Source organism: Alosa alosa, chromosome 12, assembly GCF_017589495.1.
Source record: "Alosa alosa isolate M-15738 ecotype Scorff River chromosome 12, AALO_Geno_1.1, whole genome shotgun sequence".
Taxonomy (NCBI): domain Eukaryota; kingdom Metazoa; phylum Chordata; class Actinopteri; order Clupeiformes; family Clupeidae; genus Alosa; species Alosa alosa.
Genome location: NC_063200.1, coordinates 26775205 through 26800391, shown reverse-complemented (window position 1 = coordinate 26800391; position 25187 = coordinate 26775205). Strand labels below are relative to the sequence as shown.

General features: G+C 42.2%; 1 protein-coding gene across 2 annotated transcripts in view; it reads right to left on the bottom strand.

Moving 5' to 3' along the window:
* The window catches only part of itga1 (integrin, alpha 1), a 47630-nt gene extending 27171 nt beyond the window's left edge, over nt 1-20459 (bottom strand). Inside the window, exons 1-4 of one of the 2 annotated variants that reach the window (XM_048258971.1) lie at nt 20300-20459; nt 5481-5601; nt 2992-3104; nt 267-355 (exon numbers count right to left, since the gene is read on the bottom strand). In XM_048258971.1, coding sequence (XP_048114928.1) covers nt 267-355; nt 2992-3104; nt 5481-5601; nt 20300-20342 — 366 coding nt within the window. In that variant the 5' untranslated portion in view covers nt 20343-20459. The remainder of the gene's footprint in view (nt 1-266; nt 356-2991; nt 3105-5480; nt 5602-20299) is intronic. The other variant, XM_048258972.1, reaches the window with a different exon arrangement.
* Between the last annotated feature and the right edge of the window lie 4728 nt (nt 20460-25187).

Below are 25187 nucleotides of genomic sequence, written 5' to 3'. Positions count from 1 at the left end.
ACTGCATGGCAGCAGGGTCTCTATAATTACAAACAATATCTGGAAAATGTGATTTACTTCACATTTAAGGCTCCGGACTGCAAATCATGTCCGGAGCCTTCCCCCCATATCCTCAATTCCTATTTTTTTCCCCCCATGCAAGAATTACACATTAATGACCGGCAACAATTCCAAGGGCCTTTAAGCAGTAACTCTTGATCTATTTACAGGGCTTCTGCTTTTATGCTAACATATTAGTACATGCTGTTCAAAGAGTCTTGGCCTACCAGAAATCCACCATTGGGATTGGAGACCAGTGTCGTTCCCATAGTCATGTTTTCCTTGACTTCGTGTATGTCCGGGATTGTCGTGTCCGCTGGGGAAAGAGACGGATAAATAAATAGAGGGGCCAAATGAGGGCTGTGAAAATAGCAGTGGCTGACTAGATGCTCCTGGTCATTTTTCCCATGAATGCTGTCCTTTTGTTTCTCTACTGTCATTCTGTGACAGTGTCTGACCGAGTGTGTGTGTGTGTGTGTGTGTGTGTGTGTGTGTGTGTGTGTGTGTGTGTGTGTGTGGTGTGTGTGTGTGTGTATGCACATGTGCACTTGTATCAGTCTCCTTCTGCATCTTAACACTTGTGCTCTAGCATCCTGTGTGGCTTCACAGAAAATTGCTTTATAGTTCTCAGTAAAAATGTCAAGTTTTTGCCTGAAATTGCACTGTGCCTATTTACAAGGGCATTGTTCCCACCTCTTTTGGGGTCAACCATCAAGTGCTGGACCTCTATAGAAAGCTGAGAACCTGTAGCTTTCGTAGGAAGCAGTCAAGATAACTGTGTGATGTACTGACAAAGAGCTACAGAGGCTAGAATATAGTTTTTTCTTTCTGCCGGATTACAAGCATCTCTGAACTGACCACATTTCAGCCCTCTAGGTCACTTGATATCCCTTAGAAACACAACTGAGCCCTAGCACCAGGTCTTGTGAAGCTGTGTGCAAAAGTTGATCAATATAGAATGAAAATATGAGTGCTTTAGACTATTATTTGCCAAGGTATGCCCATGCGTTTTGTAAAATGCCTATGGATACTCCCCATAGGACTTTTTGTTATCCAAAATGCATACTGACAATCAAATGCTTACTGCACATGAACCCCTTTGTGTAGAAGCATAATCCTGGTCTCAAATGAAACGTAACACTTTGAGGTTTCTTGTGGACTATTTAGATTGTATGTCAGGTGTTCTGATATAGACTGACTACACAAAATATGGAATAATTACAAAAAAGTCTCTATTTTTGCATTTACTTTGTTGGTTCAATGAGTGTGTATAAGATAGACTATACATCTGTACAACTAATATTGGATAATACAACATGAAGATTCAATTTCTATGGATTCTTGTGAATATTTCAGTACCCAATATGAGGCATCTACTTATTGTGCTGCAGCTACACTGCAGCCAGAAGTCAGGGTATCACCAAAAGCGGAGGAGGGGGAGGGGGGCATTTTGGATCAAATTTAAATGAGACATAATAAAAATTAATCTGAGAATGTAAAGCACTATACAGATTGTACATGAAAAAAGTTGTCATTTTTGGATTCCCAAGATCCAAAGCTTTGAAATGGTGTATAACATTACTATGCTACATAGCAATATGGTGCATACAATTGATTTAGAATGTTGGGGAGGTGGGGGAGGGGGGTAACGTGAAAGTTATTTGGTTAAGACTTTTACACTGAACTCATTGTCAATGCACCACATCTCACTGTGGATAAAATAAAATCAAGACAGTGGTAGAGAGGTATTTTCACTCAGTCAGATTCCAGTGTGTAGTGCCTGCCCTATGCACCACCACTACGCCCTCTACAACAGCTTTCCATGGAGAACCGAGGCGCCTCCTAAATCATGCGTGTGCTCTTTCGCTCTCCTCATTGTGATGCTGCTGCCATGAAAGAGATTGCATACAGCCCACCCATAACTCATGACACAGTCATGCCAGAAGACTGCCAACATTGTTGGGCTCCTACATAAGGCTTTTAGGTTGATAATAAAGACATTGTTGTCCACAGCAGACCCCTTTTATACAGAGGCCAAGCTCCTACATCACAGCTTGACCTGAGCCATGTTCATTAATCTAACACCTACGTCTGAAATCAGTATTTATAATCAGTAGGTCTTGCTAGTGGACAAAGGCTACTCAGACTTCTCATTTATACCCTCAGGCTTCAACACAACTATGCTGAACAAAAATAGAAGTACAGCAATGGAATAATGTCAGAGGTTTATCGCTATAGTTAATATCAGTTATAGTTAATAACGGTTCATATCAATACATTCATTAAAGTTATTGCATTAGGATTCCGCATTGTTATGCTACAGATATGAATTTGAGCACAGGCTTAGAGAGAAATAGGCTTTTGTGAGCATGGAGTAATATTATATTTCAGTTCATATTACATGATGAGACCAAGAGTTTTTCCACTCATATTTGTATTCAGTGTATGCTGTATGATGTGGAAATGATTGCTGGTTTAAAGCACAGAAGATTGGCAGTAGAATAAATCAATGCCAAAGTCCAACAGGAGGACTCTGAACGCCCAGCATGCCACCAGGGGCGTTTTTTGGGCTATCTGGTTAATGATGATGTCCAGTAATTATGCGTGGATGGGGCACTGGAATCCTGTTTATTTAGGCCCTTCCTGTGTTGCTGTTCTCAGTGTCCTGTTCAGGTCCTCACTGACACAAAGACATTTAACTGAGCCTCAAGGCAAATTTACTCAACAATGATTTTCCACTTGGATTTTAACAGTGTTAATATTTGATTATGTTAAATGTAAGTTTAATGTGAATGGATTAATAGCACAGATTTGACTAACAGCTTACATTAGCTAACATTAGATTAATATGAAGAAACATCAATCAAACACACCGTGATAAAGGTTTAGCATGACACAGGAAGAGAGACAGCTAGAGATTGAGAGAGACTTCCTGTGTTAACTAATTCTCACCTGTTATGGTGGTTCTAAAGCATTCGGAACCCTTGCCATCGCGCACCGGACACTTGTAGACCTGTCCCGTCGTCTTCTCTGGTTGGCCCTCCAGGGGTGAGCCAATCAGAACCCTGCAAAGGCAAAGGGTTAGCCTCAACCAATGGGTGGAGTTTGAAGGGTTACAAGTTCCACACTTGTACCAGACCACAGAAGCCCATTAGAGATTTATGGGAAAACAGAGGCAACAGCTGAAGCCCATTTAAATAATGTGAAAGGAAAAACACAAAAATGTGATTTTCTGGATGATGTATGGTGGGAAATGAACAGAGAATGATGGGACCAAAAACAAGCAATAAGGAGCAAGCATTATCAAGTTTAACAAACTTGTAGGGATTTGATATTTACACTATAGTAATGCAAACACAATAAAATATGTTTTGTGTACAGCATGTTTGCTGAGTGAATAGTGAAAATAAACGCATGAATCAAAAACAAAAACAAACGGTATTTCCACCTATCTTCATTTCTGCATGTACCAGTGGAGTTCCTGCAACCAGAACTAACAGGATGGATGTTTGTGTACTCCCCTCTCCGATTTTTTGATATGACGCTAAGTTGTGATACTCTATCTTTCGCCGTCATGTAAACAAGCGAAGGTCATTAACATTCCTCGCCTCAAATGGACCCTGATGAACTATAATGGATATACTCTAGAACAGGCTCACATTTCTCCGGCAGTTGCGCCACAGCTTCCCTTTTGCGGAACTCACTGCGTCTAATCAATCATTATCATCTTAATTTTTTGGTCATATAAAAAACTATCTTGGAGTATTAAAAGCTTTTTTTCTGATAATGTACGTATCTTAATATAACTATTCCTGTCCAAAGGTCATGGGAAAAGAGAAGCCAGTGTCAGCTGACCCCAGTTTGTGTGGATAAATGTTTATTCAGTAGTCAATTTAATGTGAGCGTCATCCGTTACATCTTCTGAGGATAATTTGGATGTTGAGGATACATTGTTAAGACTGATTCATGCTCCCTTTTCCTACAAACATAGATCCAAATGTTCACAGGCTGTTTCTTCCATATCCATAATCTTTCAGAAAACGTGCAAAAAAAAACACAGAGCATTTAAATGACCCTTTATGTAACCATTCTCAGCACTTTCAAGACATTTGAAATTTAAAGCCCAACTCTCAGCCCCAAAAGTATTTTAATGCACCATGCCGAATGGCTCTGACCAGTGGGTGATGTGTAACGTGACACTGAAAAGTGAGATGGTCATTGGGGGCAATGAAAAGGTTATGTGTCTCAACACCTTTCAACCTAAAGCATGTCAACAGCATATCTCATACTGGTCTCATTAGTGGGCAGGAGCAGGTGGTGGTGGTCAGCTATAGGGAACTCCTACGGTTTCCCCATGGGTCCGCTGGGAGCATCTCTACATAGACATAGGGGTGGCGGGTCATTTACAACCATGTAAAAAGTTCTCAGCTTATCCAATTCAAGGCAAAGACCTGGTTGATTGATTTTATGCTCTGTGTGTTGGAAAGTGGCAAAATGAGTCTACATTGTCTACAAATAGGCATTCTTCCTGGGTGGCAATTCTTCCTCCAGTTGACTGATTGGTGCTATTGGATGCTATTTGACAGGAAGAAGCCAAGGTTTTGGGGACAATTTATGAAAATGGTATTGGATTGTACCAGAACATTTTGTTATGTTTGTCTAAACTAAAATACATCCTCCACTTGAGGAAACCATCGCTGTTTTCGGTTTGAATCACACTACTTTCAGCTGCGCTTACACAAGTCATTGGATCGGATTCAACTTCTCAAACACAGTAAACACACTAATCACTCCCTCCCTCAAACACTCCTAAATTACCCCATGGCTATCCCTAGATGTGCACTGCAATGTAACTCTTATTGTATAAACCCATACAGTCTATGTATAAACCTGACCAACATTACATGGTTATCATATCATAAAATGAGAGTCCTCTGACTTCCTACCCTCTTCCTACACTTCATGCTATGTTGGCATTGGTAAGGAAGGTGATTATAATGCAAGAAGACAAGGCTGAGACTGACATCTGACATGTTTTCAAAATAAGTCAGAGGCTTTGTCCCATGACCTGATTCCCCCCCCGATATCTGATTAGATCCGAATGCAATGCTGGCGCATAGGGCATACTGCCTGTCTCTTAGGGAGGTCTGGTGAGGAGATGTTGATGTATTACAGATGGTGTGGAGCCTGATGCTACTTTAGACCATGAAATGTCAACTTCTGTTTAACCAGCGCATGTTAGAGAGGGCAACAATGTTGTGGAGGTGGGGTGGGGTGAACATGAATTAAACCAGGAACACTTGTGTGTGTGTGAACATCTGAAAAACACATGCCTTGGTGCAAGTGACATCTCGAGGGCCCACTGATTTAGAAAAAGTGAGCTGAGAAGTCACTGCTGAGCTGAAATGTAACCACTGAGATGCCGTTTTCTGAACACTCACCATTTCCCCTCGTTGTTCTCAAACTGCTGCACAGTGTAGCCAAACAAGTCCTCAATGTTGCCACTGAACGACATCCCGTTTTTTTCGTCCACATTAAAAGTTGTTAACGTGGGCAGCAGCACTGCACAGGGAAGAGAAAAAAAGAGAGACTGCTTGACGCCATAGAGTAGAGAGACCACCCGAAACAGCCCAGGGACAGCAAGGAGGAAAAGGCAACATGGTATGACAAAGAAAATAACAGGGAAAATAATGCACAGCTCAGGGCAGCTCTGTCTCACACTGGCTTTATTTCTGTCCTGCAACATTGACCATACTGGAATATTAGGCACATCATGTTTATTATTTTGATTTTTGTCAACAAACAACTACTCAGTACTCAACTACGAGTCACAGCGTACGACAGACAGGCTATTTTCTTTGGCGTTTTTATCTGCCTGAAGAGGCTGAATGAGACGCATGGGACTGTGTGGAATATTTGGTTTCCAGTGAGGGCAAGGAAGGCGGCCGGGCCAGAGGAATTTCGTAATGAAACGCTGAAGGACCTCAGTGTGCCACTGTCCCCTCTGTCTTCGTTGACCTTCCTACACAGAGAAAGGGTTTTTTCTCCCACAGGGGCCTTGTACACACTCTCTCTCTCTCTCGTCTCCTTCTCCCTCTCTCATGTCTCTCTCTTTCTTTCTTTCTCTCTCTCTCTCTCTCTCTCTCTCTGAGCCCTGCAAATGAGAGTGACGATAAATATAGAGTCCTCAAAAAATCGTCTCATTGTCTGGACTGGCACAGAGGGACCCTTTCACATGCGGCAGTTCTGTGGAATTCCTGCCTGCAATTTATTACAGTAGACTCCTGGATTTCAGAGACGGGGGTGAAAAATATTAACAAATCACACACACGCTATTAAGCAGAGTCCAGTTCAGGGCCTGCCCTAGATGGATGTCAGAATGACAGTAGACCAGAGGAGAAAGACAGTGAGAGAGAGAGGGAAAGAGAGAGAGGGTTGGAGGAAGAAATGAGTTGTCTGTCTCCATTGACGAGCATCGCAGCTGAACATTAGATGAATTACCGCATCGCTTGGGGACACAGTACTTGAGCTAGTGTGGACATATGGATACAGTACTTCAGTTAAATATAGCGTATACAGACACCAGGTGGTCAAGGAAATTACTTGGGGATGGGGGAATGATTTAGAATATGGAAGCCTTACAGCAACAGATAATCTCAGTGTCAACTTACATGTATTCATTTTTGCAGACATTTCTATCCAAATCAATTTACAATCGAGATACACCATTCAGACTACAGTAAGTTAGGAAACCCAAAGACTTTGAGCACCACAATACCAGTCAACCTAGCAAGTGCCACAAAGAGCAAAGAGAAGCAGCAGAAATGTATGCGTGACATGTTGAAAGGAAGGGTCTGGTTGCATGTAAAATATATAAAAGTGGTTTCTGATGAGGAGTTCTGTAAACCATCTGCTACGGGTTAGGGTGGACATCACTTTAAAAGACCTCAAGCTTTTGGGTTTTCTGACCAAATGGACAACGCCCCCACCCCCACTCAAAAGGAATCAGCAGCAATTAAAATTTCCATCCAGCCCCCTTCCCCTGTGGCCAGCTAAGGCTATAGAGTCAGACCAAGACTTTGTTTCTGTTTCAAGTCCTTTTATTAGTTCTTTTTCGACTACTAATCATTCAGACAGTCTATCAAAGATCAAATGCAATGCAACAAGCATTTTAAGCAAATAATTGTTTTATTCATTAAATGAGTCATCTTTGTAAGATCATTTCTAAATATCTAAATATTAGTTCTATTACTGCGCTGGACGAGAACACAGATAATCCACATGTTTATTTCTTTCATCTCTTATTTTTAGTTTCTATCATCTTTCTTCATCCTTCTACAACACCACAGAGCAGTGGTTGACTTGAGGTTAGCCAGACAAGCCCCTCCTTAGCAACACTGTCTATACGGTTAACCAGATCAACACTTCAGCGCTACTGACATCACCATTGCCACTTCTGTGATTGACCGCAGATGAGCACTGAGACAATAAGAGAACGTGCTAGGCAATAGGTCTGTGTTTTCTCTCTGAGTAACAGTTTTGTTTGGGTAGGATTTTGGAGGCTAGATAAACAGACACAGTTTCCGCTACAATCTCTGATGGGCTTATAAAGAGAGAGACAGAGCCAGAGGCTGTGGAAGAGAGAGAGAGGGGGGGGCGAAGGAGTGAGGCTAAGTTCCAGACCATTTAGACTGTTAGCCTCCCTGTCTGCAAAAACAGGACCGGATTAATGAAATGTCCCATCGTGAACTGGATGTTAATATTGCTGTCTGTAGTGAGGACTTTAGGATGGACCCGAAGGGCACTGAGAGCTATAGGTTAAAACAGGGTGAATATGAGAAACCAGAGAGCACAGCAGAAGAGTTTCTACTGTCATGGTAAACAACTTGGTTAACAAGAGTCAGATAGCTCCAATGGGTAGCTTATATGGAAACCACAGCGACTATAGTGCAGTGGAGGTTTAAAGGAGACACCTTCTTTCATATGAAATTATCAGGAAAAAGGTCTAACATGTCACAATTTGCATGACTTGCTCTATCGATTAATTGCGACATTAAAGCAACGGTATGCAACACTGTCACCTCCTTTTTCTATCTTTTTGTTATGATCTTCAAAGTCAGTTGAATGGTTAATGATGGTGTGAGGGATCCATTAACACCCCTGTTGCTCCCTCTAGTTGAACAGGACTGCACTGGGTAGTTCTGCAGTCCAAGACAGACCGTCCTGGTAGAAAAGACTTTGAACCCACAAAAAATCCTTACAACTGCTTTAAAAGTTTTATACAACAGGTATGCTAAATGTCTGTAGGCCTACTCCCATCTTACGCCCATATGTTCATTTCTAGAGTTATTGCCACCTGTGGCCTTCTCATCTACACACAGTCTGAACTACAAAAAAACACTGGAAAGGAAATGAACTGATACCTGAATGTGAATGTCTACTTGGTGAATCTGGGCCCCTAAGACAGAGTGAGAGAGACATTAAAGCTCTTAAGCCATCTTTGCTCATGTTTGGCTGCGCTAGTCTGTTTATTTTTTGCTCATCTGATTTACAGTAATTACCACAGCTCATTACTCCTCACGGAGAGGAACTGCGAAGTCATCAGACGAAATCCCAGCCAGGTAACCCTAGAGCCATCTCCCCGCAGACAAGATCAATTTCCTGGCTAGTTGACCCTAATATGTCAGAAAGAGCGGGGGGAACCAACTATTTTGTTAATTCAAAATGGCGCCTCGCCAAGGAGGAAGCTTTTACATTGATCACAAATGGAGATAATGTCCAGGCACGTTGCCCAGGGGGATAACAAAAAAGAAACACACTCCTTCCTCGGTTACCTCTCCCTTTAGCAATTTTCGGAGGATGAGCCGACACTACCCAGAAGGAAAATGTGTTAATAAAATTGGCTCCAAATTGCCCAATTGCTCAAATAGCCCTCTGGTCATTTTACACACAGTTCACCTTGTCAACACACAAGAACAGACAACACTTTCAAATAAGGAAATGGATACTCAGCCCCACCCACCTGCTCTTAAGCCTTTTGATATGTGGTGGTACTTGAGGGTTCAAGGTTGGTTTATACTAGTAATATTTTCTTTACGGCTGTGCAACTTGGCTATACAGTATGCAAGAGAACATAGTTACGCTGCTATGTTTGAACGAAGGTAGTACATAAAGATATGATTTTTGGATGGTAAAGACCTCTCTGTAGGCTCCTGAATACAGGGAGCCATACAACTTCAAGATGTCAACTCTGACATCTTGAAGGCTACAGTGATATACGATTATTCCTTAGAATGTGATTGGGTGTTTGCAATCATTTTGACCATTCCTGGTGGTATGAGTGAAAAAGTAGCCCTACTGTATATCAAGTGGAGTTCAATTGGTTAAACCCATTTAAAACTGAAACTGGGTGGACCAGGATAAAGCAGCATTATGATCACAGTCCAGTCCACATCTGTCTTTATAAGTTGCTGGAATCCAACCACGAACAGAGATGGACCTCATTACCTCACATAAAAAAGGCCTTACATTTGCTGAGTGCCCGTCCGGCTTCACGGATTGAAAAACTGACCCCCAAATCAGTCAGCGTGGTACAGCACAGATGAGAAGTGGTCAGCAACAGTGGACTGCTTGGCATCAGCAGACTGTTTTAACATGATGGGCCAAAGGCTCTCACTCTCTCTCTGTCTCTTGCCCTGCATACTCGTCCTCACAAACTGGCATGACAAAGCAGCTCTCAGACTAATAAAGTTAGAGTCAGAGACAGAGTTAATCTTGTAAATGAGCTCTCGATTAGCATTCACTCTCACCCTATTTCTCTCTCTGTCTTGTCTGCCACACACACACACACACAGAGAGAGAGAGAGCAGCTCCACTTTAATGTTTTCACATGATAGATGAAATGCCATCCTGGCGTTTTGATGTTACTGAGACACACACAAAAAACACAGACACCCACACACACCAAATCATACCTATGCATGTATGTTTACTTTAGGATCTATATTCTGTATCCTACTACTAAACTTTTCACTGAAAATCCATGTATACAATACAATTACTTCTACTAGTACTTAATATGTAGGCACTCCTATCCTCTAGTACTATTGACAGATACAGCGATGACTCCTAGCTATATTCTCCTCTGCACTGTAGTTAAACGTTATTCTGTAGCTGTATCTGTAGCCCTGTAGTTTAACAGTTTAAATGTTAAAATGCTTAAATGTTAATAGCTTGAATGTTATTATATATTATATTGCTGTAGTAGTTGCCTCTAAAAATTCTTAAATGTTAATAGTCTAAAAGTTATTCCATTGTTGTAAGTCGCTTAAATGAATACATGTTGTAAATGTAAATAATATAATAACAGTCTTACCAACTAAAGCTTGAAGGCCTTTTAATTATACTCTCAATTACTCTTAGCTTATTGTGTCAATTTAGTTGCAGTCTATACTTTCTCCCCATTGTGTACACATGAGCATCCTGTGTATGTATACAAGAGCATGAGTAGGGCATGGAGAGGGAAGTGGAGGAAGGGACGAGGAAAGGAGAGGGGGGTCATATGTGCCTGTGTATCATATGGGCTGCTGCATATATTTCGTGAGACAAATGGGTTAATAACCTAATGCATGGGCCGTCCCAGCACAGCACAGGGCTCAGGCCAGCAGGAACATGAGCTGACTCTCAGCAGTACTGAATTAGGCAGGATGTATGGAGGCAGCAGACGCCCCACTCTCCATTAGGAGAGAGCCATCAGCAGCAGCTACAGCTGCCCCAGAGGATCGGCAAAGAGGGACCCCCACCACACACACACACACACACACACACACACACCTCTATACTCTCCATACACTGCCCTTTCTACCCCTCCTCCACCATGACCACCATCTCCCACCCCACACCATCCTATCCCATCCCATCTTCGGAGCCAAGGCCACAGAGCTGCCTGCCGGTGTCCAGTTCCAGATCCTCCGGCTCTCCAGATGTACTCCCTGGCGTCCCCCAGTTTTATTGGCCGCGAAAACGGAGTCACAGGTCCACCCCCGGAATGACATAATACTCCCCGTTGGTTGTCGAAGCTTTTATCCCAGATCTCCCCCCTTGACCCCACCCCACCCAACCTCTTCTGCCCCCACCACCAACACACACACACACACCCTATCCACCCACACCAGCAAGGGGGATCTCCGCTGTGATCACGTTCGGACACTTACCCACCCAGTGACCTGAAACTCAAAAGAAACACTGAGCTGTGCAACCTTTGCTGCTGGGGATGAAAGCATCCCCTTACATAAACAACCTAAACCTTTAAACTTGCATAGCACTTCAGCAAGAGGTTTGCGGAAGACAGCGCTTCTTCAAAATGTTTCCCATGGTGATCAAAAATACACACAACACCCAGGTCAGGTCACTTCCTGTATCTCACGCATTGATCAGAGGAGTGAAAATAATCTGTGGATGTTACTATCCATAAGAGAAAGTGGGCCCACGTTTGTCAGTAAATCCCCACCCTTGCAGAGTACAGCTGTTTCTACTGTATAGGTCAATATACAGAGAAATGCTCCAGTGATCATCTATACTACTCCTTTGTACAAGAACCGTAAATCTTTTCAAGGCAGAGGAAATAATAAGCATCTGTATGGGCAGGGCAACATAGACTAACAGCATGTGTAGTAAACATGTTATAGACATTAGTAAGCATCTATAGCTGCGGCCCATTTGTATAATGGCCTATACGGTATGCACTTTGATGGGAGATCCAGGCTCTTCTTGCTTTTGTCCAGCAAAATCCAGACGTGGAGTATAGCATGGGGAATGTTCCTGATAAAAAAAACGTAAAACCAAAAATGAAAAAGTCAAAACCACATTCCCATTCTAACGCAAGGGAACAGGTCCAGGATTGGCTCTCATAAGCAGAGTGTAAAAGTATCTCCAGGGGGACGCCAGTTAACGTGACACATGTGATTGTTCCGCCCTGGAAGTCCAGTTTCCCACTGGCAGTGGATCCAGATCCCTGCTCCGGATATCAGCCAAATTCACTTCCTACAGCTGCAGGGGGGGAAAGGCCGCTAACCGAAAAAAAAAAAAGATGGAGCCATTTTACACTGGCCAGAATTCTCACCGTTTGTGTCAATGTGTGTGAACCTAGTTCTGTTCCAAATGCAGCAATTAACATGTCACATCATTGCTGATATTTATATGGTGTACAAACCTCGATCTCAACCACATGACAGGACATGGAACAGTCCGTCAAGGCTCTTGGTTAATGGCTAAGAGGTTTTACAGTAATCTTGTTGAATTGTAAACAATTCAATTTACAATTTCAAGTGAGCAAAACTCCAATACAAGTACAACAAAAGCCAGAGGAGGGGAAATAAAAAACATCAAGGGCAACTCAATAAACAGCAACACAATAAAAGTCTCTGAGACATTGTTGGAGAGTCCTTCTGTTAAATGTCTCTTTGAGAAGCTGGTATGAGTGCTCTGTATTTGGGCGAGGAGTCCCTGCGGATCTGACCGCTCTGCTAATGTGAAATAGATGGTGCCCCAGGCCGGCTGCATATTTACCCAGCTTGATGAATGACCAGGGGATGTTCTGGGCAGAAGTATAGGGGGGGTGAAGAGAGGACAGAGAGAAAGAAGGAGAGGGAAAGAAAAGAGGGATGGACAGGAAGAGGAGGAGAGGGAGGAGGAGGAGGAGGAGGAGGAGGAGGGGGAGAGAGGCCTGGTGCACAGATGATGCCATTTTGTTCAGCTTTACCCAAAGCCCTCTGTACCAGACCAGCTGCTTAGCATTTAGTGGTCAGCATTATGTGCTGACAGACTAACACGTTTGTTAAGTAAATGCATTAAGTGCATTTTTGTGTGTGTGGAGTCTAGTTATGCATTTGTGTGTGTGTGTGTGTGTGTGTGTGTGTGTGTGTGTGTGTGTGTGTGTCTATGCCCTACAGCCTGTAAGTGAACAAGTCTGCCTCGTCTGTTGTGAAAACCTGATTGCAAAATGACCCAGGAGGAAATCATTACTCAGCATTACACTCTACAACTGTACCTCTGCTCTGTGAGCATTTAACCCCCTCACCTCGCCTCTCTCCTCCTCTCCCTGCTCAGCTATCCTCTTCTCTCCTCTCCTCCTCTTTTGTCCTTGCCTCCACTCTCTTCTCCCCTCCTCTCCCCTCTCTTCTCCTTTCCTCTCTCCTGTCTGACTCTGTTTTCCTCTCCTCTCTGTCGGGCGAGGCTGTGGCCTTGCTCGTTAAGCCTCCAGGCCAGAGTCTTGCTGCGCTTGTTATTGTGCTAAAGAATAGATAATGTAATCTACGCTGCTCCTCCTCCTTCCCTTCTTCCCACCCCAATCTATCTGATGCCCTCGCACACTGGCGAGTCACATGACGGAAAAACAGCTCCTCTACGAGTCAAGCATCCTCCCTCAGACACGTTCATCCACCCACCCACCCACACCCCTCCACACTTCCTCTCTCTCTCTCCCCGCATGTCTCTGCCTCTCCACTCAAACACAGCCACAACCGTTTTTCTCAGTCTGTCTCACTCATTCTCCACCCTGCCATTGCTTCACTGACTGCTGTAACTCTCTGAGGTAAAACTTCAGGCCCCATATGGTTGCTATTTTGGGATGATCTGGTCGAAAACCCCACAGCCCATGGGGGTGGGGGTCAGTAGAGCACTGTCCCACACTGTGTTTTCCCATTCTATATTTCTGCACTTAAGGGAGAGTGGGGCAACTGGGGCAAGAGGGGAGAGTATGAGGACCGGGGGGGGGGTTTGTCTGCTCTGGGAGAAGTCAGATCACGGGGTCGTGGGTCGTGACCTTGAGGCCATAACATGAGTGGGCTCCTAATGTGGCGTCACACCTGCCCAGGCCCCCACTGCGTCTCGACTTGTTATTCAAACATTTTATGGGAGAGCTGGGTTTCTTTTGCCCTATAACGTTTCATTAGTCAGACCTTAGACTGGTGCACGCTTCACTGATGGAGGTCTTCTGGGTGGTCGGGCTTTGCTTTGGATTAGTAGTAGTCATATAATTTTTTATTTACGCATTTAATTTACTGTACAGCATCATCAGTTTCAAAGAAGTGTTGCAGCTCTATGCTGAGCCGCGGCTTCTACAAAACACTTTTAGCTCTGCATACCCAGCATACTTCAGAACATGCAGAGAAAAGGTGTGACTTCCTGAAAAGTATTCTCAGACTGCCGACATCCCTTTTCATCTCCAAGAGTAATAATGAAAATCGTTGTACGGTTAAAGTTTTGGTTTGCTCTACTAGTATTTTGTAATATGTTGTAAAACTAAGGTAGGCTATGTTAGTGAAAGTTTCCATACCAAATCCTTGTACATTCTGGTAGCATCATCAGTTTAATAAACCAGTGGCCAAATAAACAATATGGCACAAACGGATCAGTGTAGTGTGACTACTGCTTTCAGTGTTTACTTGTATGCATGGATTTCGCCCGTGCTGGTAATTACTTAAAGTTGTGTTAAGTCCTTCAGTTGACAGTTTAGAAAGCTAATGCTAGTTAGTAGCCTAGCTAGCTTTCCATAGCAGAGGTGGTTGCATGACACGTGTATGGTATTCCTCCTGAGTTCATTTGAGCTAGCGGCATGCAACAGGAAGATGTTTACATGTCATATGTGTGGGCATCAGTCCACTGCGTCTATTTATGTGAGCCATACCTAAATTCATGACAATATACCCAATATAGACCTTCCATGCTGTGTTCCAGATTGCCATGATTGAGACATGCAGGTCTTGAATTTCCCCTGGGGATCAATAAAGTATCTATCTATCTATCTATCTATCTATCTAGGTCTTTAGACACACATATATAGAAACCATAAACAATGTGGTTTTGATAAGACAGACAATTTCAAAAGCAAGCACCCTCACTTTGCACACACATTCCTCACACAAACATCTTATCACACCCGCCTCATCACTTTTAATCATTCAACGGCAGACACACATACACACACACACACACACACACCTTTCATACTCACCTTGCAGACAACTCACTCCTTACACACATACACACACACACACACACACAACACACTCACAGAGATTACATTCACTTTCTCACTCCACACACACACACATCATGAAGAGTTGTTCAGTGCCTTTCTTTTTTTTTTTGCTAAGGGATGTGCGACTGTAGCTGATGTTGAGTCTTCCAAGCCTACCTGTGACCCTACTGATATTATTACTAGGTATGTTTGTTTTCATTCACTAGAGTAATAATGATCAACATATACATATTTAAATCAACTTTTGAACACTAAATGTTTTTTTTTTTTTTTTTCTGTATTGAATTTTGTTTGGACAAAATCCTAAAAGGAATCTAATCATAGTTGACATGTGGATCTATATCTTAAATTGAATATGATAAATTCTTTTTTTCAGGTGAACCGACAAGGTAATCATCAAAAGTGGATGGTCAGCATTGAATCCTTAATGTCGTTTGTGAAGGGTCCAAACTACCGCCCATTTCTAACAGGGATTGTGACATGTTTCTCCACCTTCTATATTCTGAATCTGCAATATCAGGAGGAGGCAGCGTGCACCCTTGAATTCTTCCAGAGGTAAGTTCATGTAACACTTTCGAACCAGAGTTTGTTTTATGTGTGGTATGTATTGGGGTTGTGTAGTCGTGCGTCTACTATGTAGTTATAAGCACTACTATGCAGGATTACACCCTCTGAAGAGAGCAATCATGCATAGTACTGCTGTAATAACCACATAACACTATACTTCTACTTTATACAACTGATTAAATCAAATATAAATGCAGTTACAGTAAGTAATAAATGTCAGTTAATTTCATTGTGAGAAAGTGTGTTAACGTTACAAATTCACATCCGATTCATTCACTTTGGCACAATTTTCCTCTACATGAATCTAGTGTACCCTATCAGTTTTGTAACTCTCTCTCTCTCTCTCTCTCTCTCTCTCTCTCTCTCTCTCTCACAGAAAAGGCCCACAATTGATAATTGATAAATATCTGTGATGATTATTCTGTATCTGATTTTGAAATAGTACTACTTTAGATAACATGTCTACATTTTACATACATATGTGATACACAAAGCCTAATCGCGATGTTTTTATTTTCCATGATAATTCTTTTGTACCTTATTTCCGATTTTTGAAATACAACTAGATCAATGCGGTCTACATTTTACATTCATAATTGATACCACGAGCCTAATCACGATGTTTTTTTTTTCATGATAATTCTTCTGTACCTTATTCCTTATTTTTTTTAAATACGATTTTCAAAATACTACTAGATAGCATGTCTACATTTTAAACGGGCCTAATGCAATGTATTTGTTTTCCATTGTAATTCCTCTGTATCCTATTACCTGTTCTTTGAAATCCGATTTTCAAAATACTACTATGTATCTACATTTTACATTCATACATGATACACAGAGCCTAATGCGATGTTTTTTATTTTCCATGATAATTCTTCTGTGTCTTATTCCCTGATCCTGAAATACGATTATAGTCAGTCTACATGTTCCTGAATTACTATTTACTATTATCTTGCTTCATGTCCCTTCATCTACTTTACTGTTAGACTGTCAAGTAAGTGCTGTGAAATAAAATATCTGTTAAACTACAAATAAGTAACTGATGTGAAAAAATTTATTTTTATCTTTAAAATGTTGATTTGAGAGTGGATGAACTCAATATATGGCACTTGTTTCCTGTAATTGTAAAAAATTAAAGACCTGTTGTGTAACTAACGTGAAGATCACATTTTTCTTCTTGTTACCCAACATGAAAATGATGTTATATACTTAACAGGAATTTAATGTTATGGTAGTCTGCCGTTAAACAACGGGAAGCTCCTGGAAGTCCTGCCAGTTGTTTCCTGTTAATTTACAGGAAATTAATGTTGTTATTTTACATTAACTTAATGTTAAACCAGGGCACCGTTAAATAACAGGAACTTCCTGGAAACTCTGCTGCCAGTTGATTCCTGTTTTTTTACGGGAAATTTTCTTACAGTGTGGTCAAAATGCTCACCGTCATACTATTTCTCTGAAAATAAATCTAGAGAGGAAAATAACACTCATGATCTATATGTGACGAGAAGTGAATCCATCAAAACAAGACTGCCTGACCAGGAAAAGAATGAAAGAATGCTTTTCTTGGTTTCCAGCTATGAGAGGAGGAGACAGTTCACAACAAGGTCCTGGGGCATCTGGCGAAGAATCAGGATTTACGACCACAGAGGGGTCCTCCGTGCCAGTGAGGCTGGAGCCTGGGCCCGCTGTGTACTTTTTGCTCACTCCAGTTACTTCTCCGGCCCTTAAGCACTCCAGAGGGGCCATCTTTTTTCTCGGCTCCTCTTGCAACGATGCAGAACGCAGCACACAGCACATAGGACACAGGACGTAGCAGGCACATACCCCCCTCTGTGACAAGCTAAAACTGAACGTATCCGCCAGTCTCGCTCCTCGCTAGTCTCTCACCACCATCTCATCTTCTTCGATTATCAAGTTACATCCAATTCCAGTGTCCCACCCCAATAATACCAGTTGCCTTCCCCTCATTCATTTGCATCATGCGCATATCAATTTCTGATTGATGTGCAGTATGTATATTTAATTAGCCATGATAAGTTTACAGTCATAAATCTGTCTGGAGAGGTCATTGAAAAGCATGCTGGGAGTGGGAATTGATGCGGCGAGTGATTGAAACGCCATGGTCCAATGAGGCTGGTATATTATACACAGGGAAGTATAATACACTTTAAAGACTAACAGAGCACACACATGAATCCACTTGAGAAAACAGTGAATTTGCTCTTTAAGAAGCATCTGTTCACAGCATTCCATACTTGAGCCACACACACGGGCGAAAGCACGTGTTCTTATCGCTGCTGCCAGGGCACCACCGGCTGTCTGACATACGATGAAAGGGAGAGAAAGATCTTACTACTCCTCCACACCCAGCCATCAGGACTCCTTTCTCCTCCTTACTCAGTTATCTGCGCATAATTGGCATTTCAGTGTCAGACAAGTTGTTTCTGCTTGACCGTTCACAGCATGACAGAGCTGAGGTGCCCATGATGTGGGGAATCTATTCACATGTGCTTAATCATTTGTGCTTAAACTTTTGAAAGAAAGGTTCTTTGTGCTTTCCTATAAAACACAGAAGCATTTTCGCTGGTGATGGGCAAGGGCAATTCAAATGGATTTAATAAAGAATCATACATCAGAGAGTTGTTTCATGGTTCTCTTGCAGAGAAAGTGTTGATAACCAGTTTTTAAACCTATATCATGCTGTGGTGATAGAATATTGCATTATATAACATGTATATCTAATGGTAATTGACAGCTCAAGCATAATATAATTTCAAAAGTGCATCAGGATCAAGTAAATAAGAAAATGCGAAACATGTCAAATTATCAGGGTAACCACCACATGTGGAGGTGGTAGGCAAAACATCCCAGTACAATACATTAACATGTTTGTCCTAATAAGAATAACACCTTATTTAATCTATTCTGTCAGGAATTTGTGTAGCCAGCCATATCTTGCCATGTGTGGCCATTGGCCATGTATGCAAAATATTTGAGCATGTGTCTGTTTGTGTTTTTTGGTTAGGTGAGGTTATGTGCATGTGATTGGGCATGTATACGTGAATGTATGGTGGCTGTAAGTTCACTTGTCCCACACACGTTTGATTGAAACCAGATGCTGGGCTTTCAGGTCCAAACTAAAAACACCTGCCTTCCCATCTCCTTAGCCGCCACTACAATAACCACATCTGGGTTGGGGGGTCAGTGAGCTCTCATAGCACAACATGGGATACCTCAGCGCAATTCAAACGGCAGCAGGCTGCTCATAGAACGGCAACCGCTGACTTCTTTACAGCAAAGTTCAGCAAGGCAGACGAGGCCACATTCAAAACAAATTAACATGGTTACTCCACTTCTTGAAAAAGCGAGGGAAAACAACATAGTCAGCTATTAATTCTGTGCTCTGGAGCTTAATACGGGGATGTGTGGGTGAGGGTTTCCTTGTGTTACATGCAGGCTTTACTCTGTTGGGACAAACCCTCAGGAGGCAGCCTTGGTAAAGGGAGGAGCTGGTCAGAGCTCCAGGGAGGTTCCAGTGAAGCAAGCAAGCCGAGGCTAATTGAACTGGGCTGGGACCTCGGCGCGAGGTGATTGCTTACTAATACTGGCTCCTATCTCCAGCTGCATCTTTAACTCAATTCTCTAATGAGCGTCACGAGCCCCTATCACATGTGTGCCCAGGAATCTGAGAGAGGGAGGGGGACCGGAGAGAGAAAGAGAGATGAAGAAAGTAGGCTATCTCAGACGTTTGATTTTTTTTTTTTTTTTTTTTTTTTTTGAAGAAACAGAGAGGGATATCTGTTTGCCGTTTGCCATCAGTGAGGGGGGTTTATCAAGCATGAGTATGGCAATCTTTATGTCACCCCTGTCGTCCAGATTAGCCAATATATTTGTCAATATTAAACTTTCAACTACTTGTTAGTTAATGCTGATAGGTCAACTGCACGTTAGCATCTTCTTTCAACTATGCTCAAAATTCCAGAGGTAAGAAGTTCAACATAACATAACTGACAGACAAGACTTTTCTCCTCTGAATAAATGACAAATGTAAATCAGTTGAACCCCGCATAGGCTACAGATAGGCAAAAGCGCACCAGCGTGCACAGTGCAATGATGTAGAGCTAGTCTCCCATCAGTTCTGCAACGTTAGCTAAATATGACCACTACTGTCAGGAGCTTATGAAACCAAACAAATATTTCTCTCAATTTTAAAATTTCCAGCTGCAGAAGTTGTTTTTACTGCCAATTTGAACTAGCCTAATCGATTTACAGTGTAGTCTAGTGGCTTGGTAACTGTTAGGTAGTTAGATAGTATCAACTTCAACATCAGCAGATATCCCTTAGGATGGAGAGAATCAACCTCATTGTTTAGTGGCAGCAGACACATGCCACTAAATAACAATTACATACTATATATTTTGATTATATACATCATAACAGCTTGACAAAGACCAGGAAGACCTATTGTGAATGCAAGGCAATGCACTGTCATAGTCATAGTGAGATGCTCTCATCATTAATAATGTATTTCAGAACCATGTAATAGCGCATACAGCAGCCTCAGCAAATAGCCTACCAAATGAAAGTTGAAGTTATTGTCTTGCGCAAAATAGGCTACATATGAAGAAAAATGTAATTTAGACTACTCACCAAAAAGTGTCATTAAGCCGAAACAAAACATTCCGTAAAGCATCGTGGGATGTTCAGTGACAGCAGCGCGAACCCAATATACCAGACCCTCTCCGCCAGAGGAGCTTGACTCGACTGAACAGCAGTCTCAGGAGGCAATGGGGTTATTGAACTACTCTGGGGCAAGGCATTTCCTGTACACGGCTATCTACGTTTGAAGTCTATTCTAAGCATTTAAATGCTTTAGAGTTCACGACATGAATGCTGTTGACCAGCTGTTGTTTTGTATTGTATAGCACTCACACTAACACCGACGTATTATCAAAGGGCGCGTAAAGAGCGCAACCAATGAGAGGCATATTATACTGCTATCTGAAGGAATGTATTAAATGATGCTGCACTTCACGTCAAATGGGGGGATATCAATAGTGTCAATCAGTTTGAGGAGTAAATAGGTGTGAGTTATTAAGTTATTGACAATAGTTATTAAGCTATTGACAGAGGAGCTTTATGTGTTATCTTAGTGCACATTGTCTTAGTGCACATTGCATCTGTCATCATGCTTACATAGCATTTAAGTATAGTACGAGGCCATACCTTCTTGAACATGGTTGATGGTTGAGTCTCTTAAGAAACAGGTTACATTACATAGGGCTTTTAATACCCCCAAAGGACTTATGGAATCCCATAATTTCTGTACCATTGGGGTCTAATAACATGTGATAGGTGTACTCTACTTTCATCGCTCTGTCAGAATTCATTACTTTTGAGTTGTGGCCTGATGGCCCTGTAGACCTGTAGGACTGCACACACATAAACTCTACATACTATCAATTACTTTTTATTTTATGTTAGGAATTACCTCTATATTGGCCATTGGCATTTTCCAAAATGAAAACCACCTGAAAGCTAGAAGTCAACATAAACACAACATTCATAAAATAAGAACAGCATCTGTCACTCAAATTGAGTGTGCTATAGCCTGCAAGTGTACTTTTCCTACGACATTTCCCATGTCTTTATGTGTATATTATTTACCTCTGCCCAATCAGGTTACACAATTTTTTATGTAACTCTCCTCGCCTCAGTTGCCATTTTTGGCTTGAGTTGAGTTGACTCTAGGTTGTTTACAGAGTTACTGTTTTCCAGGATGTAAACTTTGGTTTAGTCTTATATTTAGGTAAAACCGTTTTTTTATCTTTATACTCTGGAAAGTACAACAATGTTTTGCTCCATTTCAGGTAAATGTTTTGGTATCATGCGCACACACAAACTCTCTCTCTCTTTCTCTCTCGCTCACACACACACACACACACACACACACACACACACACACACACAAACACATACAGTACTGTAAGAGAAAACATGTCTCTGCCAGATAATACTCTACAGATGTGTTTCCTCCTCCATTCTTTATTGCTGTATATGCCACCCACACAATCAGCGCAGCCCCTGTCGGTATCATATGTGTTCACAGTAACAGTTTATAGAAGCCTTTCCTGTGTACGCAGCACAGAAGATCTCAGGAAGACCCTGATTAGACCGTTTCTTCCCTTTCTCCCTTCTCTCTCTCTCTACCTCTCTCTTTCTCTCTCTCTCTGTCCCCACCTTATTCTCCCTGTTCCCTCATTCTCATCTGCTTCCATCTCTGCTTGATACACAATTCAGCCCAGACATATTGTATATTGACCAATGTATGATGGTCCATAGACATACATTACATATGTATGTCAATCTGCAAGTCTTCATCCTAGTCTAATCCTTGAATATTAAAGAACTGAGCCTGGATTTGTCTGAGTGGCAGAGCAGACAAACATGTGGCTACTGAGCCGTCCCTCATCGAGTCATGTGGAATCCCATGCAAATCCATTCTGGAGAAGCCTAACTTTTCTATTACATTTCACTTCCACTGTACATAGCTCTCTCAGGTTAAAAAGGCCTGTTTCTATGACACTGTTAGATATCTTTCTGGTCTTGGAGGTTGTTATTCTGTCCAAAATGTATTGTTTGTTCTCAAAAGACATACAGCATAGGCCTATATCATCCCTTTGGAGCCTTTGTTTTATTAACGTGACAAATGTGGTGTAAGTCTTTAAAACCAATTAGGAATGTAAAGAGATAAAGCTTTTAAGCTGTCATTTAGCACGGTGCAATTAACTGACCACACCTCGCGATAATGGAAGAGTTTTTGTCTGACATGGCTAAAACAATAAACTGTCCTCTATGTGAATGACACAGATGTTAGATAGAGGGCAGGAAGCTCTTCCCAGTACAAAGTAATCCAATTAACCCCGGCTAAAAGTGGTTGGACGTCTGCCTTTCACAGAGCCTCCACTTTCGCTGGAAGTTTTCCTAACTTAGTCAAGTTTCTATCTGTATCAAAGACATTTTGTTTACAGTAACTCTGTCCAGAGGTGCTGTCAGCATTGCCTGGATCTACAGTATTTCTACTGGAACATGCAAATTGCCTGTAAGCTCATGGCTGATGAGAAATATTAACTATACTGCATTCAAAACAGATTGGATCCTCAGCAGTGTAGCTTTTTAAAAGCATTTTTTCCATTGCCAGGCCTTTCACTCCTTGATCAGTGGTCTAATTTATTTGGGCCTCTTTTAGATCAACAGATCACAGCGCTTTCAGACAAAGAGGGATGGTTTCTTTCCACAAGGTACTTTGGCATGCAATCAAAACCTCATTGTGGAAAGCCTTTCTCATTCAGTTACGCCACACTTGCAGTTAGACCTATCATGGAAATCATGGAAAATGAAATGGCCAATGCTTCGAAGGACCTCAGGTACAGTAATGTAAATACAAGGATGTATCAAAATTACCTAAATGTATGTGTGCCTGTGTGTGAAGTCTGTGATCATCGACAGGGATTCGGTTCAAGTGCCATGTCTAACATGAAACATTGAGTACAAATATTATTTCAGTTTTGCCAATGAAATCCCAAAACACATCAATAAAATGACAAGGAGATGCTGTGAGTTTATCAGAAATCAGAGCGGTATCTTTTGTGTATAGGCACCAGAGCTTGCCCAACTTCCTGAAGGTCTGACTCAGTCTGGTCTCTGCCCCCATACACACACACACACACACACCATCACCACCTACTCCATGGGGATCAGTGGCGTCATCCGATTGACAAACTGATAAATGTTTCCCCAGAGTCCTATCTTGATGGTAAGAGGTGCAAAGTTGTAGGCTTCAAAGGGAAAGGTCAGTCAGAGTCTGTGTGACTTGACTTGTGTAAGAGCACCCCAGAATCTCCCCTTATATGTCAGTGTGCTAACAGAACATAGAACATGAAATGATGTTTGTGAGAAGAATTCCTTTCCTTTACAATGGCGTGTAAGTGGCTGGAAAATGAAGCTTAATTTCACAACGTTGTTGAGTTGAGTGAGTGGTATGGGCCATTGCGATGTTAATAGAAACCAAAATTGCTTCCAGTGTTGTCTTTCCCCAAGTCTGCTTTACACCAATTACTTTCAGAGGGTTAATCAACATTGGCAGAGGACTCTGTGGAATGCAGTCACTGCTGGAGTTTTTTTTATATATATATTTGAGTCGCACAGCTTGTTGTGCACAACTGTTGGTGTCACAAGACCCTTGGTGTATTTCACAGGGCACGGCATCTGATTGGAACGTATCAAATAACGTCTCCACAATGTGTGTGTGTTGGTGGGTGGGTGGTTGTGTGTGTGTGTGTGTGTGTGTGTGTGTGGGGGTGTATATAAGTGTGGTAGTAGTGAAGTCAATGGATTAGTGGTTTCATTATAAGGAAATCCCTGAGGGGTTTTGGTAACTTGGCCATGCATGGTGTGCCTCTCATCATGGAAGTACTATATATCTTGTAGGACACGAAAAGAGCTCAGTAATGTGGTGAAACTGGTGGTCTCAGGAAGGTTCACCTAGGTCTGTCTTTTAATTTTCCAACTTTGTTTAAAGATTTACAAAATTTGAAAACAGTCAACAGCATACATAGTGCAGACAGCAAACTGGTAGTGGAGACTACAAGCCATTATAAAGGCCATGTATTACATTAAGTATAGATGACTCACTGATGATTCACCAGTTGTAAAAATGGATCCGATCAGATTTACAGCACCATTGGATTCATGATCTCTATCTCTATTTGTAAAAAAAAATACAATATTTTTTCCTAGCAGAAGCCAGGCAAATCCCTCTTAAATGGCCACCCTTCCATCCATCAAATGGCTCTGGGGAAGTAGAGAGGGGGAGATGTGGGCGAACTGTCAAACTTCTACTTGTGGGTGGATGGGAGGTTAGGAAGGTTAGCACTTCAGCCGCAATCAGTCCATCAGGCCCTTGCAACCCTCCAGTGGCCTGGCTTGTCCACCTCTGCTGCAGATTAATTGATGGGACAAGGGACAGCGAGAGCATAGGTATTACTCCCCTTTGGGTGGACAATGCAGCTGAATGGTGTGTGCTTGTGTGTGTGCGTGCGTGCGTGCGTGCGTGCGTGCGTGCGTGCGTGTGCGAGTGCATGTGTGTCATTGTGAGTCTGCATGCGTGTGTGTGTGCGAGTGCATGTGTGTGTTTGTGAGTCTGTCTGTGTCTGTGTGTTTCTCACAGCTGAGTATCTGCAGAGCCTGGAGGTCCGTGGGGTTCTATTGTTCAGAACTTCCTCAGCCGATCCCCAATAGTGTGAGATTTTGGAGATGGGTGGGGGGAGGCCGGAGAGGAAGGGAGGGCCGCTTAATAAGAGATCTGGCAGCTGGTTCCAAAGAGCTCATGTTGAATTGGGTAAAAACAAGCTACCACATAGGCTGGACAATCAAAAATCTCACATGGTCAAACTTCACACTCAACACAGAATGTAAACAAACGAAAAGGGACAAAGGTTGGATACAGTTGTAGATCTCCTGGAGAAATGCCTTGTTG